The 13,232-nt window shown below is 41.4% G+C and overlaps 1 protein-coding gene across 2 annotated transcripts in view; it reads right to left on the reverse strand.

The window, feature by feature from the left end:
* Positions 1–13,232, reverse strand: part of ERBB4 (erb-b2 receptor tyrosine kinase 4) — a 657,056-nt gene that overhangs the window by 189,853 nt on the left and 453,971 nt on the right. For both annotated transcript variants that reach the window (XM_071561781.1, XM_071561783.1), the window contains exons 5-6: positions 8,979–9,044; positions 461–579 (exon numbers count right to left, since the gene is read on the reverse strand). In XM_071561781.1, coding sequence (XP_071417882.1) covers positions 461–579; positions 8,979–9,044 — 185 coding nt within the window. The remainder of the gene's footprint in view (positions 1–460; positions 580–8,978; positions 9,045–13,232) is intronic.

Genomic DNA, 13,232 nt, shown 5'->3' on the forward strand with positions numbered 1-13,232 from the left:
GGTAGAGCATTTTGGAAACCCCTTTCCTTCCCTCTCCATGAAGAAGTATGCCAGGCAAAAAAGCTGAATTTAAATTAAATCTGGCAGTAACACCTTTCCCTGAGAAGCTAAATTCTATTCTTGACTTTCATATGAAAAGCACACAGAGCAGTAATAAAAGCACGGCTCAAAGGTAGTGACAAATAGGTCTAAAAATTTCCTATCACCTCTAAAAGTTAATTTTGGAAAAGCCAAAGATAAAAATCACAGAGATTAGCATATTAATGGTTCCCAATCTGTATTTACAAATCTCATAAATCTGTTAATGGGTAATATTAAGTAGATAAGCAATGTTAATATAATACAAAAAATATTAAATGCTAAAACTTGCAGTCTAAACCTGGGAGTGTGCATGCCATACATTAACAAGAACACAATGACGTGTTTCAGGGATTGAAGCAATGAGGAGTGTGACACATACAAAGCAATCGGTGTCCTTAGGTCCGGAGCAGCCTCCTGCGCACTCCCGGTGGCAGCAGTCGCTGACGTAGGGCCCGTAGCACCGACCATCGCACTGCTCCGCGCACACCGTCTTCGTTACTGGATTGGGGCAGGAAAAATCACCGCGTCAGAGTCACAACTAAGCAGAGAGCTCTTCAGCTGCACACTGAGGGAAACAACAAACGGCATACTGGAAAACCCCTCAGGTTTGAGGGGAAGAGCTTCAGAGATATTGGCCACTCATATCCTCCAGAATCCCTGCACAATACCCTCTTCAGGTTGCTCCAGGACTGTGGAGAAAGAATTTTTAAAGCAAGTGCTCTTATCCTTGAAAAGTCAGGTGGAATATTATTTTCAAATCATTAGTTTTTGTAGTTTTTGTAAACAGGATATGAAACCCTCCCACAGAAAATAACAAAAGAGCCCAGTTGACCCTGAGATCAGCTCAGTTGGTTAAAACTTGGTTGTAATAATGCCAAGGTCATGGGTTCAATCCCCTGTGTGGGCCATTGACTTAAGAGTTGGACTCGATGATCCTTGGGGGTCCCTTCCAACTCAGAATAGTTTGTGAAAGTCTGTGGAAGTTCCCCACGAAGAACTGCAACACTGAGAGAGTAGGTGAAATTCAGAGTGGGGCCACCAATGCCACAGCCAAATGCTGTTCTTGATGGCAGCCAGTTTGAGAAATGGTAACGGAACAGATAACAACCTTGGAACACATTTGGAAACACCACTTACCATTTCTAAGTAGCACAGTTCTGCCTTCATTCACAGGTTAAAAACTACACCTACCAACTGGATTGTGGTACTACATGACTGCCCCTCAGGGTTTCGTGTTGTGCAAAGATGGTCTGGGAGTGGAGCAACCTTCTCCCCTCACTTAGCTATAGCTTCTATTTAAATTAACAGAAGAAGAAATTAATACTATCCAAATGACTATACCAACCACCACTATCACCTAGAGAATGACAGGAAGGGATGCTGTTGGCTGCTTTTTGATAAAAGCTGGGAAGTTACACTTCTCTAACTAACTTTTAACATCTATTTTGTTAAATGCATTTACTTACTTCTCTAAGAAAAACACTTTTCAGGAAGCAAAAAAAATGCAAAATTCCATCCAACTTTCTGCTCAATTTTACTATTTAATGTATTCGGTAACTCCTTTATAAGTACTTTGCAATCCAAATTCCCTCCACTACCTGCTAGAAACACTCCAGGTAGTGCCAAAGCTTCTTGCTACACACAGTATTTATTTAGGATATAAAAATGTAAATAACCAAAGAGAAGTGTGACTGTTTATAATCTATAGAATAAAACTGTGCACTTATAGAGCAATTCCATCTTCTGATACCAGAGGCAGCCCCCCAGACAGAAAAGGTTATGTGCTTTGTGCAATCTAATTTGAGAAATATGGGAGATTTCTGTGAAGGCACTTGCTGTCAGCACTGCCTGAGACACAGATCAAAAGGATTTGTTTAAGTGACAGTATCGATAAACATTAAGACAGAGATGAAACAGTGGCACCTGTGGCTGTATGCCAGCACCACCTCATGATGACAGGGACAGAGTCCCAGCTCATGAAAATGAACAAATACCTCATCTAATCTGGGTCTGTATATTGTTTTATGCCAGCTCAGGATTTTCACTGGACCTTGCACAGTCTACTCTGACCTCAAAGAAAGTAAGTCATACATTTACCCTGACTTGATGGAGGGTCTCATTGCCCAGCAGATCCCCCTTTGTGGAGAGGCACTGATATTGTTATTTCATTCCACCCACAACCCGAATTCTCTGCATTCACCTGTCACTCCCAAGATGAAGAGCTGGCCCCCTAGCCAAGGTGGCACCACCCACAAATATTGCTTCCCTTTTACTGCACATACCTCATGTTTTAAGATGGCCACAGTCACATTCTCCCACATTCTCTGGAAGGATGCTGTTAAAAGCATTCCTCCCTGTTGCTTCACAACAATTCAACAGTTTGCTTAAATATGGGAAGTTTTTTTGTAAAGCCCCTCTGTGTGGATAATCAGAGCAAACCACCTCATTGATGCCAGCTGCTCTTGGGTGTGGGCCAATGTTATGGGTTCACCCAGGTGGGCCTAGATTTGGGCTCTGAAGTGTGGACTAGGCCAAAGCTGTCAGCTGACTTGAGCTGGGCTGAGCTGACAGCTGACCTCTTCTAGCCAGTAAGTTTGTATTCCATACCACATTATGACATCATCTCCAGGGAAGCAGGAACCAGTGTGGGAGTGGTTAAGGCAGTCGCTTCTCAGCCCTCCTCTTGGGAGGACGCACGATGCTGTCCCAGGGGGGATGGAGAGGACCAGGCCCACCACTGGCTCACAGGGTACCTCAGGAAAGTAACATGTGTTGTTCTGGGTCTCTCCTTTCTGCTTGGGTTTGTCTCCCTGGGGAATAAGCTTCTTCTTAAGTAATGTGTAGTTAAGACAGTAGAATTTGTGTGTTCGTTAAGAAGTTGAGGTGGGGAACTTGTTGTTGTAGACTTGTGTGAGTGTGTATTTGTACTCTCTTCTAATTGTCTCTTTCTTTCTGTGAAAAATATATGTAGATTTAGTATAAATGCAGTTTGAAGTGTTTTTTTTTCCTTTCCCCTCTCTTTTCCTCCCTTTCCCTGGTGTTAGGAGGGAGGCTTTTCTCTCTGTGCTTGGGGGGGTTGGCAGTTGCTTATCTCAAACCAAGACAGCCAAGATGTCCACCTTCTCCATACAGCTATATTGGTTCCCCATGGAGGATGTTTTCTGGCAGATTTTTAGAAGTGCAAAGAGGCCAAGGCCCAACAGTATGTCCGATACCTCTGACTGCAATAGCCACTGGGAATCCTTCACTGCTGCCTCTGTAAATCAAGCCCTGAGGAAGTCAATGCCCTCCCTTGCAGGGAGGAGAGATGTGCCTCTCCTATGCCTGATGTCTCTGCCAACACCCCACACTGACCAATCCACGCATACTTTGAAAGGGGAGTCTTCTGGTCAGCTACCAGTGAGCCAGGCTCTGTATGTGCAGGATTACACACTGTTTCTGAACTGAGCTGCAAGTCATAGTACTTCCCTAGGACGTGCTGCTTTAACAGCACTGGCAAATGAGCTTCAACAGCAGCAGTGGATTTAAGCAACTTGACTGACATATTTTCAGCAGTTTTCCACACTATTAGGCTAGGACAAGCCCAGCTCAATTATTCACCGTCCCCTATAGCCCCGCACAAAAGGCTTGTAAAATGTCTAAAGCTACAGATACTGTCTTTTTTTAAATTTCCTAACTTTTTCAGAGATTACAAAGATTCACTCCAGACTATGGACTCTTTCCTTTTTAAAAAAATCAAGACCATCTCCTGCACCAGGCTGGTGTTAACCAGGGTCCTCTTGCTAGCAAAATAATTGAGCAGGATGCCTTCAAAAAATGTATTCTGGACTCATATTTAAGACAGTTTGCAATGAACATTTTTTCCTAAAACAAAACAAATACAAGGTAATTCTATGTATTGTCTGAAGTCCTGAAACACTCTGATTGTTTGGATGCCAATAAACATCACCCACTAGTTCACCTTCCTGCAATCATTGTCATCAGGTAAACCCACAGAAAATCTATGTAGCTGTGCTGGTTTAAAAAGATAACAAGCTTTTTTCCCCAAACACTCTCCTCCAAAGGCAATCAATTGATTTTTAGAGCTGTGACTCAAGACCTGCCTGAAAGTGAAATGAAAAGGTAACTATTACCCAAAATGTTGAACCATATGGCATTTTATGTGCCAGACACTTGTGTATTCACCCAACCTAACTATGAGGAGAGCTTCCACTATTCACAGCTGAGGCCCCAGTTTCAAATCAGACCTTTTGAGGGTCATCACAACTACCTGCCTGGATGTCTACTCACTCTGTGTGGGATCCCAAGGATTCAGGGGCTTCTGCACAGAACTGTCACAGTCAGGGCCAGGACCAAAGGACAAGCCCCGAAGCCTTGAAAGAACATGCCATTCACCAGGAGAGGTTTCTGGGGGAGACAATCTCTACTACTACTTCACTGTAATATAGCAATAAGCTGTGCTAGGGATGGGGTGTAATGAGCAGCACCTCATACATATCTGCAAATAATCAATCTCCTTTATTGTTTCCCTTAATCTTTAATTATGCCAGGACACTATAAATCTATAAAGAAAAAAACGGGAAATAACTGAAATCAATTAAATAGTGCTATGAACATGCAAAGTTATTACAGTAATAAAAGGGTTTTAATTCAACCAGGAATGCTGGGTTACCCTGACAGATCCAAGCTGTTGGTTCAGCTCTTTGTCTGCCCCACAAGATTCCCACTCACTTTTTGCTGATCTAATTGGGTAGTTACTGCATCGGTACCTTCTCCTCAGCAGCACCAGCTGCACAGAGACTGTATAAATATAATTATGCTCAGATGAAATTTCTGTACACACAGAGAGTCATGGAGCACTTTACATTTGCTGAATGTTTAATGTTTCAGATTTGATTTATAGGCTATTTGTCTTTTTCCTTAGTTGGGTCTGTATTTTAATTTAGATTTTTCTCTTTTGTTGCAGTTACATTCCTCTTGGACAAAGTGCATAATCTGTCCTTTTAATAATGTATTCCATTTGTAAAAGTTTTAATTTTCCACACAAACTCTTAGTAGACACTAACAGCAAAAGTAGTAACAACTAACCACAGATTTTCAAGGTTAATTAGTAACTTGCAAAAGCTTTTGTTATTTTAATTTTTAAAGTGGTTGATGTGTCTCTTCAGTGGAAGCCCAATATTCATCAAAAAAGAGATTCCTTTTCAAGGTATTTCCACGTTATCCTTTCCTGACACTGAAACACATAATATCATCCAGCTTTCAAATTTTCCATATTAACATTTATTAATGTTTCAATTATAAAAGAAAAATTGATTGTTAACTGTGTAAAACAGTACCCTGAAATTCTATCTTCATAACAGTACAGGTTAGTTTAAAATTCCTTTTAATTGTCTTCTTGAATACATTAATTTTCTTGTCACTTTTAGGGAGACATTAGGACAGAATTAGATGCAGGTAGTGTTTCAGACAGTTAGAAACACAGAGACATTGCTGGAAGGCAACACAAGCAGCCAGGTAGATGATGAAAAAACAAAGGATTTTGATTTTTTTCTGTATGTAATTTGAAATGAAAGACATGGATTAAGGTCTTTCATTTTTTATCCTTTCCCAGGAAAATAATTTAAATCTTATCTCGGGAGGTGGGCTCACTAGAATACTCTGCTGCAGTGACTCAATTAAAAAAATGAAATTATTAAAATGCAGACACACCTCTGAGTTGTTTCTAGGATCAAATGTTTGACACTGGGATGCAGTACTACTGAAGTGTTTTCCAACACACGTTTCAAAGACGTGCATTCCCGAGGTGACAAGTTAAGGTATACACTGTGTTTATGATACCATCATCCTACATCCAGCTTGTATCTAACAACAACATTTATGTGCTTGAAAGCCAGGCATGCCTTTTAAAGTCAGAAACTAAGGCAGTGAAAGCATAACCTCACTTGCATTGTTATGTTTTGAGCCCCTACTCGTATTCTTATCCTTTGCTTTACACAGTTTGCAGAAAAACCCATTGTGGGCCCTTTGCCAGACTTTTCCTTCAATCCTGCTGTTTGCTGAAAGTGCAGTGAGGTCATGGAGGCAAAGAGGAAGTATATGATGTAAAATTAACTCCTGTCCCTGACAATCAGAAGTTGCAGAGTGGGCTTGAAGGTAAAAGGCTGTAAGGTGGCTCTTTCAAGTAGAAAAGTATGATCTGTGTGTGTATCCCTGAAACTCAGACAGCATATGACTTTCCACTGTTTATTACTTAAAACCCATGTTGTGCCTTAGCCTGTCCCCACTATTTGAATCTGAGAGGGCAGTCACTGTGATGGGAGAGACAGCTGTCACTCTTGGAGCAAACCTTCCAAGGAGCTCTGCTAAGCTTCTGACTTCACAGCACTGCAGATAAGTTTTTCTCTCTTTGGTATTTCTACATTAATCCATCAAATCAGTTCAATTACCAGTGCTCTGTAGAGGCTGAGACCATGGGAACTCATTCTACCATCAGGACTTCTGCAGCTACTCAGTTGGACTTGCCATAAGCCAAGGCCTGAGCCAGGATCATACACTCCTTATACAACATAACTGCCAAGATTTCAACTATTCCTTGATAAGCTAACACATAAGGCCTGAATAAATCTACTTAAGTTTGGATGGATTACCCAGGTTCTTACCAAGTTACTAGTTTCAACAGACAAACAGGTCTTTCATTAAGACAAACACAGCATTAATTAATTCTAAACACGATACAAAATAATTTGGTCAGCTAGGGTTTAAGTCCCTTTGCATTATCTACTTTAGAACATAACCTTGAATCTACTTCAGGCTCCAAATGTAGGGAGGATTTCTGAGCACTGACTTCTTTGGGGCTTTCATACACACTGTCAGCAAAGGTAGGAGACATCCCAGCTCAGGGAAAGAAGAACCTCCTTAGCATTGCTGTACCTCACTCCTTCCACCATTATTCCTACAACCTGTTCTGAAGGGTTTTTAATCATACCTGCAGGTGAAGAAATATACTATGAAAGTAATATAAGAGCCTGTTAACTTTAGCAGAGCTGCAATTGTCATCAGCTTTGCCAGCAGCATCAGCTGAAGCTCCTGAAGTAAAAGTAGCACCGAGTAGGGCAGCGGAGCCTCTGCAGGTGCACAGCTCTGTCACCCATGCCCTTTGTGTTGCCATAGGCTTGGGGTTTCTGCTCCTCCTCACTCACACAACATCCATCTCGAGCTGTTCGCCATTTGTAATTTCCTTTTCTCTCTTGCTCCGAGAAGTCAAAAAAAAAAAAAAGGAGGCAAAGTGTTATGGGTTCACCCAGGTGGGCCTAGATTTGGGCTCTGAAGTTTGGACTAGGCCGAAGCTGTCAGCTGACCTTAGCTGGGCTGAGCCAACAGCTGACCTCTTCTAGCCAGTAATTTTGTATTCCATACCACATTATGACATCATCTCCAGGGCAGTAGGAACCAGTGTGGGAGTGGTTAAGGCAGTCGCTTCTCAGCCTCCTCTTGGGAGGACACACGATGCTGTCCCAGGGGGGATGGAGAGGACCAGGCCCACCACTGGCTCACAGGATATCTCAGGAAAGTAAATTGTGTTGTTCTGGGTCTCTCCTTTCTGCTTGGGTTTGTCTCCCTGGGGAATAAGCTGCTTCTTAAGTAATGTGTAGTTAGGACAGTAGAATTTGTGTGTTCGTTAAGAAGTTGAGGTGGGGAACTTGTTGTTGCAGACTTGTGTGAGTGAATATTTGTAGTCTCTTCTAATTGTCTCTTTCTTTCTGTGAAAAATATATGTAGATTTAGTATAAATGCAGTTTGAAGTGGTTTTTTCCTTTCCCCTCTCTTTTCCTCCCTTTCCCTGGTGTTAGGAGGGAGGCTTTTCTCTCTGTGCTTGGGGGGGTTGGCAGTTGCTTATCTCAAACCAAGACACATAGCCAGACTGTTCCTAATACGTGCCACAAATGAGACATCAGCAGCTCAGAGTTAGTGAGTGTGCTTGCTTGAGAGCAGTTCATTTGTCACAAACCCTTCCTCCTATCTACAACTCGGCCAAGAAAACAAGCACAAGCTGGAGCAGCGCTCTCTAGGTGAGTTACCAGCAACCATTTCATTTCCCAGGAACAGTGACTCGAGAAAACACAACTGATTTTCATCCTCTTCTAAGTGGGAAAAAGAAAAAAACTTGTAGGAAAAGACAGGTTTTAATCTTTTAATATGCTTCTCTTTAATATCTGCTAATATTGTGATTGCACTTCTAGCTCTTTAGTGCCTATCTGAATATGCTGAAGGCACAGAAGGAAGAAACTCTTTTTTAAATTCAGTTTTAATGCTCTCTAAATTCAAGAGGAGAGACAGACATTGTGAACTGTCCTTCACTTGCTACTTCCTTCACAGAACAACTATTATTCTAGCTTTCAGTACAACTCAAATACATTCTTAAGTTATTATAAAGAGAACAATTCTACAAGATGACTAATATTCCCAAGCTCCCTCTGAAATTAACAGAGTATTTTGGTATCAGGAACTTTGCAGTGTTAGGTCATCATTAAAGATCTCCACATCTGCCTTGTAGTTTTTTCTATTCCTGCAGTATTCTTTTCAGTGTATTTCAAAACAACTACCAATATTCTCAAGAGCCATGGTCCATGTTGCCACCAAGAAGAGAAAATAAAATTCCAGTTTGCTTAAGCAGTCTTAGAAAGCACAAGAGAGGAAAAAAGTAAAAAAATCACATGGGTAAAAAAACTCCAGATTGTTTGTCGGTATAAACCTATGGAAAAAAAGTCTTACATATTTTAGAATTATACTAAACCAGCAATTTACAGTGTCCTTTCACAATTTAAAAAAAAATAATTGCAGGATCTCTGCTATATCATTTTCTCACTCTTTGTTTCTCAGGCTTACACACTTACAGGTCTGGCAGTGATTCTCTGTGGGTCCCCAGCATCGGCCTGTGCAGGACTTGTGGCAACGACCACCTGCAGGACAGAGAGAGAGATCAGAAATGGGGCTTCCTTTCATTCCTGTAACATCCAACAACTGACAAAGAGGAGGGTCCATCTTGCCTTTGGAAGGTTTTTATGCTTTACCAAGGTTGAAACAGTGCCTGTAAAAGCAGCCCAGCTGAATAACCAGTACTGGTGTCAAACATACATGAAACATAACTACTTATCTAAGTGCATTATAACCTAAATACCTCTTTGCTATGCATAATAACTGGGACATTTTAAAACAAAACAAAACAAAAGATGATCAAATATGGAGGACTGAGGACCAGTTTCATCACCTGGTTGCTTTCTACAGCCTATGTAAGATCTGTTGATTCCTTCACAGGAAAAGAGTCCTATAAAGAATATACAGCTATCTAACTCCTGTCCAATTTTAGCTGAACTATGTGGGGCTACACTCAGTGCCTTTGATTGAAAGTTACCCCTTTCCCAAAAAATTTTGTATAGTCTGCATGTCCAATATTATGGTAAGGGAAATGTGCCCTATGCAACCTCTTAACCTCAATGACAGTTAAACTCACAGGACTTTTTGTTTTCTGGCTGCTAGTTCTTAAGTTGCCTGTCATGATTGAACCTGAACATCATCTTTCTGCATGCTGACAGGTGTAGTTCCTTAAAAAAAAAAGAGCTATAAGTGCTTTCACTATAAAATACAGTTGGAGAAGGAAGAGTTAGGAATGGCAGGTTTTGTAAACTACGCAGTAATGACTGACCAATATCTGCTTGGACTGAAGGGAGAGTTGAGTTCACATCTCCAAGTCCTGGCAAAATGCTGATCAACCAGGAAATGGAAAGCAAACAGAAGAGCTTGCACCTTCTGTGCCTGTATCCTAACAATTTAAGAGAACATTCAGACAGTTACACACTAGTCTGGACTGTGAGTGAATGAAGACCTCATTCCACAGCTCACATCTGGACAGAGCCAAAGCTCAGTCACACTCCTGCTCCCAGCAATTCTCCCTCTTGAATGTTGAATGCTCCCAGAACACACACACACCGCTTGTCTTACTGTGCTCTGAGCACCAGGTGTGAAGTGCCTGAGGTGTAGACAGCCAAGTCTTTACACCAGACAGACCTGAAGGGATGAGTGAAGAAACCCAACACAAAGATTACCAAACACTATACACAGTCCTTAATGCTTCAGTTCTGACCACAGGAACCCACCCTTGCCTCTGATTAACATTTTATTCATCACTGAATACTGCTGAGATGCTATTAAGTGAATTTCCCCTCTGAACCTGATCCAGAAACTTACCTTTCAATCCTCTATATTAACAGATGCTGCTGCTAACACTGCTCCACTACAGTAAATCAAATACTTTCCACCTATCCTGATGGGAGATAGCATAGAAGAAAGTGCAAAATGTTTCTCTGCCAACGTTGGATCACCCAAAAGAAAATAGGGCTCCTCTGCTAGCACTGTGCTTATACCTGTGAGATGTTACAGAGCTGAGCAAACCCCCGTGACAGTCTGGTGAAGTTGGACTTTCTGTCACTGATTTTCAAAGCCACTGTTCCTCCCTCAGCATTCCTGGCGCTATTGATGAAGCTGTGTGGTAATTACTACACTGCATGCCAACTGCCTCGTTAGAGCTATCAACTCCTTCTGCATTCATGTTCATTTAAAGCCATTATACTTGGGAAACATTGCTGCTGACATCACCAGCACATAATTTGCAGTCACATTCCACCATCTGTTTATTTAGATCACAAATACATTATAACTATATAATGCTGACAGGGAGGGCACTCCACCTGGCATGAATAATGCAACTTTAATCAGTAATAATTATTATTATGATTATTAAGAGACTACTGGAACCCTGCACAGAAAGCAAATACATCCACATTTATTTATAAGAATAGAGATTGAAAAAGAAGGTGAGGTAAACATTGAATGAAAGGAAGAATTTTAACAGATGAGGCTTGATAAAATACAGGTTGTTAGTTCATTTTAGTGCTTGCTCAACAGAAACCTCCAGAAAGCAGGTTTCATAAACTAGCTATTCCTAATCAACAGGAGTAGGATAGAGAAAAGGTATAGCCCTGAATGTTCAGAAAACCTTTCCACTTTACACTGTGCCTAAAGTGACACTCTTCACCTGAGCAAGAGTATCCCTGCTGAGGACAGCTCAGGAGGAACCACAACCCACAGACAACAGAGTCTCCTATTGAAAGACCCTGTTTTATGCTAGATCCTTCCTTGAGATCCAATCTCATGCCTTTCTAGCTCCAGGGTTTCAGAGAGAAAGCCAGAAGTCTTGCAGCACCATAAAGCACTGCACTGATCACTTGTAACCACACATTCCCAAGGCAGATTAAGGCAGCAGTTTGGTTTCTTCTTACCCTTTCTGTTTCAGGATTCCACTCCCTTCCAAAACACACTGTATGAATTGGGCTTTCCCCTGTAAACTGTGCTGTGGGATAACACAGAAGAAACTCAACATCCCTCTAAGTGATTCCTAACTAGAGTCCACCCACACTTCTGTAAAAGCTACACTAAAAATACAAATCTTCACATTTGAAGCTCCAGGGTGCTAAACTGATTCTCAGTACACAATCAAAAATTTATTCAGCCACCTCTATCCCTCCTGGAAATAAAAGCAATTCAACATCTTCAAAATATAATTTTAATTTTTTTTTTCAACTTGCATGCCTGCTGCCTGGTACATGACTTTGTTTGGCAGTGTCAGATGATGATTTGCATTTAAATAGAGATATTTAACAATAAAGCAAGAAAAGGCTGCCAGTTTCCTTTTTTCTCACTGGGAATTCAAAGTGTCTGTTTCATTGTTTTCAGTTTTTCTCAGCTGTAGAGACACAACAAGGAGCTGAGCTTGTAGTCAGGTCACCTCTGAATTCAATTGTGAGGTGTCCTTTTGAAGGTCAAATATACTGAGAATTAAAAATAAAACCCAAACTCCCTCCAAATATTGTATCTGTATTGGTTTGGTTGTTAAAAAAGAATTATAACTTTCTTAGCTCTCAGTATGAACTGGTCCAGATTCTGCTCTCACATCCCTCAGCATCCCACCTGGTTTTCTCATTGTAGTAAGGCAAGATTGCTACCCATTAAATCCAGCTCTGCAAACCTAAGACAGAAATAGTCCCATGGAAGGCAACACAAGCAGTCAGGAGCACAACAAGCATCCATAGGAGGAGTAGGTCTCACAGTTAGATTTGTATGTCAGGCTTAAATGATAATAATGTATTAATGTATTGGCCCTAAGGCTGACAAATCCCTTGAAGGAATTATACTTCTCACAGATCTTCCTGTATGTACTATTTTAGATTTTTAGATTGTAGTGAGTCAACAGAATTGAGAAAAAATAATCATGAAACAACTTTCGGTATAAAATAAATTATTCCTGTTATTTGTTGTGTCTAAAATATTCTAAACCCCTGCAACAGATTATGCTGGTTTGGAAGGGACCCACAAGGATCATCGAGTTCAATCCTTAGTCCTGCACAGGACCATCCCCCAGTCACACCATGTGCCTGAGAGTATCATCCAAACACTTCTTCTCTGGCAGGCTTGGTGCTGTCACCATTTTCCTGATGTACTGCTCCAGGCTGGAACCCTACACATCTATGCGGCCTGGTGGAACTCATCAGTCCTTAAAGAGCTGCTGATGTCACTGCAAAACCTCTCAATGATTTTTGAGTGGTCTTGGGAATCCAGAGATGTCCCAGCTGACTGGAAGCTGGTGAATGTTGTCCTGATTTTCAAGAAGGGAGAGAAGGAAAACCCTGGAAGCTACAGGCCTGTCAGTCTCACTTCAGTGCCTGGTAAAGTTATGGAGAAGATTAATCTGGGAGGTGTTAAACACCTGAAAGACAACTCAGTCATTGGTCACAGCCAGCAGTTTCATGAGAGGAAAGTCCTGCCTATCAAACCTGATTTCCTTCTCTGACAAGGTAGCCCACCTAGATGATGAAGGGAAGACAGTTGATGTAATTAATCCTTTTGGACTTCAGTAAAGCTTTCAATACTGGATCCTTCTGGACAAACTGTCCAGCCCACAGCTGGGTAAACACATCATGTGGTGGGTGAGCAATTGGCTCATGGCTGGAGCACAGAGGGTAATTGTGAATGGGGTGACATCAGACTAGTGACCTGCCACCAGTGGGTTCCACAGGGCTTCATCTTAGGCCCTG

The sequence above is a fragment of the Pithys albifrons genome, chromosome 8, assembly GCF_047495875.1.
Source record: "Pithys albifrons albifrons isolate INPA30051 chromosome 8, PitAlb_v1, whole genome shotgun sequence".
NCBI classification, from domain to species: domain Eukaryota; kingdom Metazoa; phylum Chordata; class Aves; order Passeriformes; family Thamnophilidae; genus Pithys; species Pithys albifrons.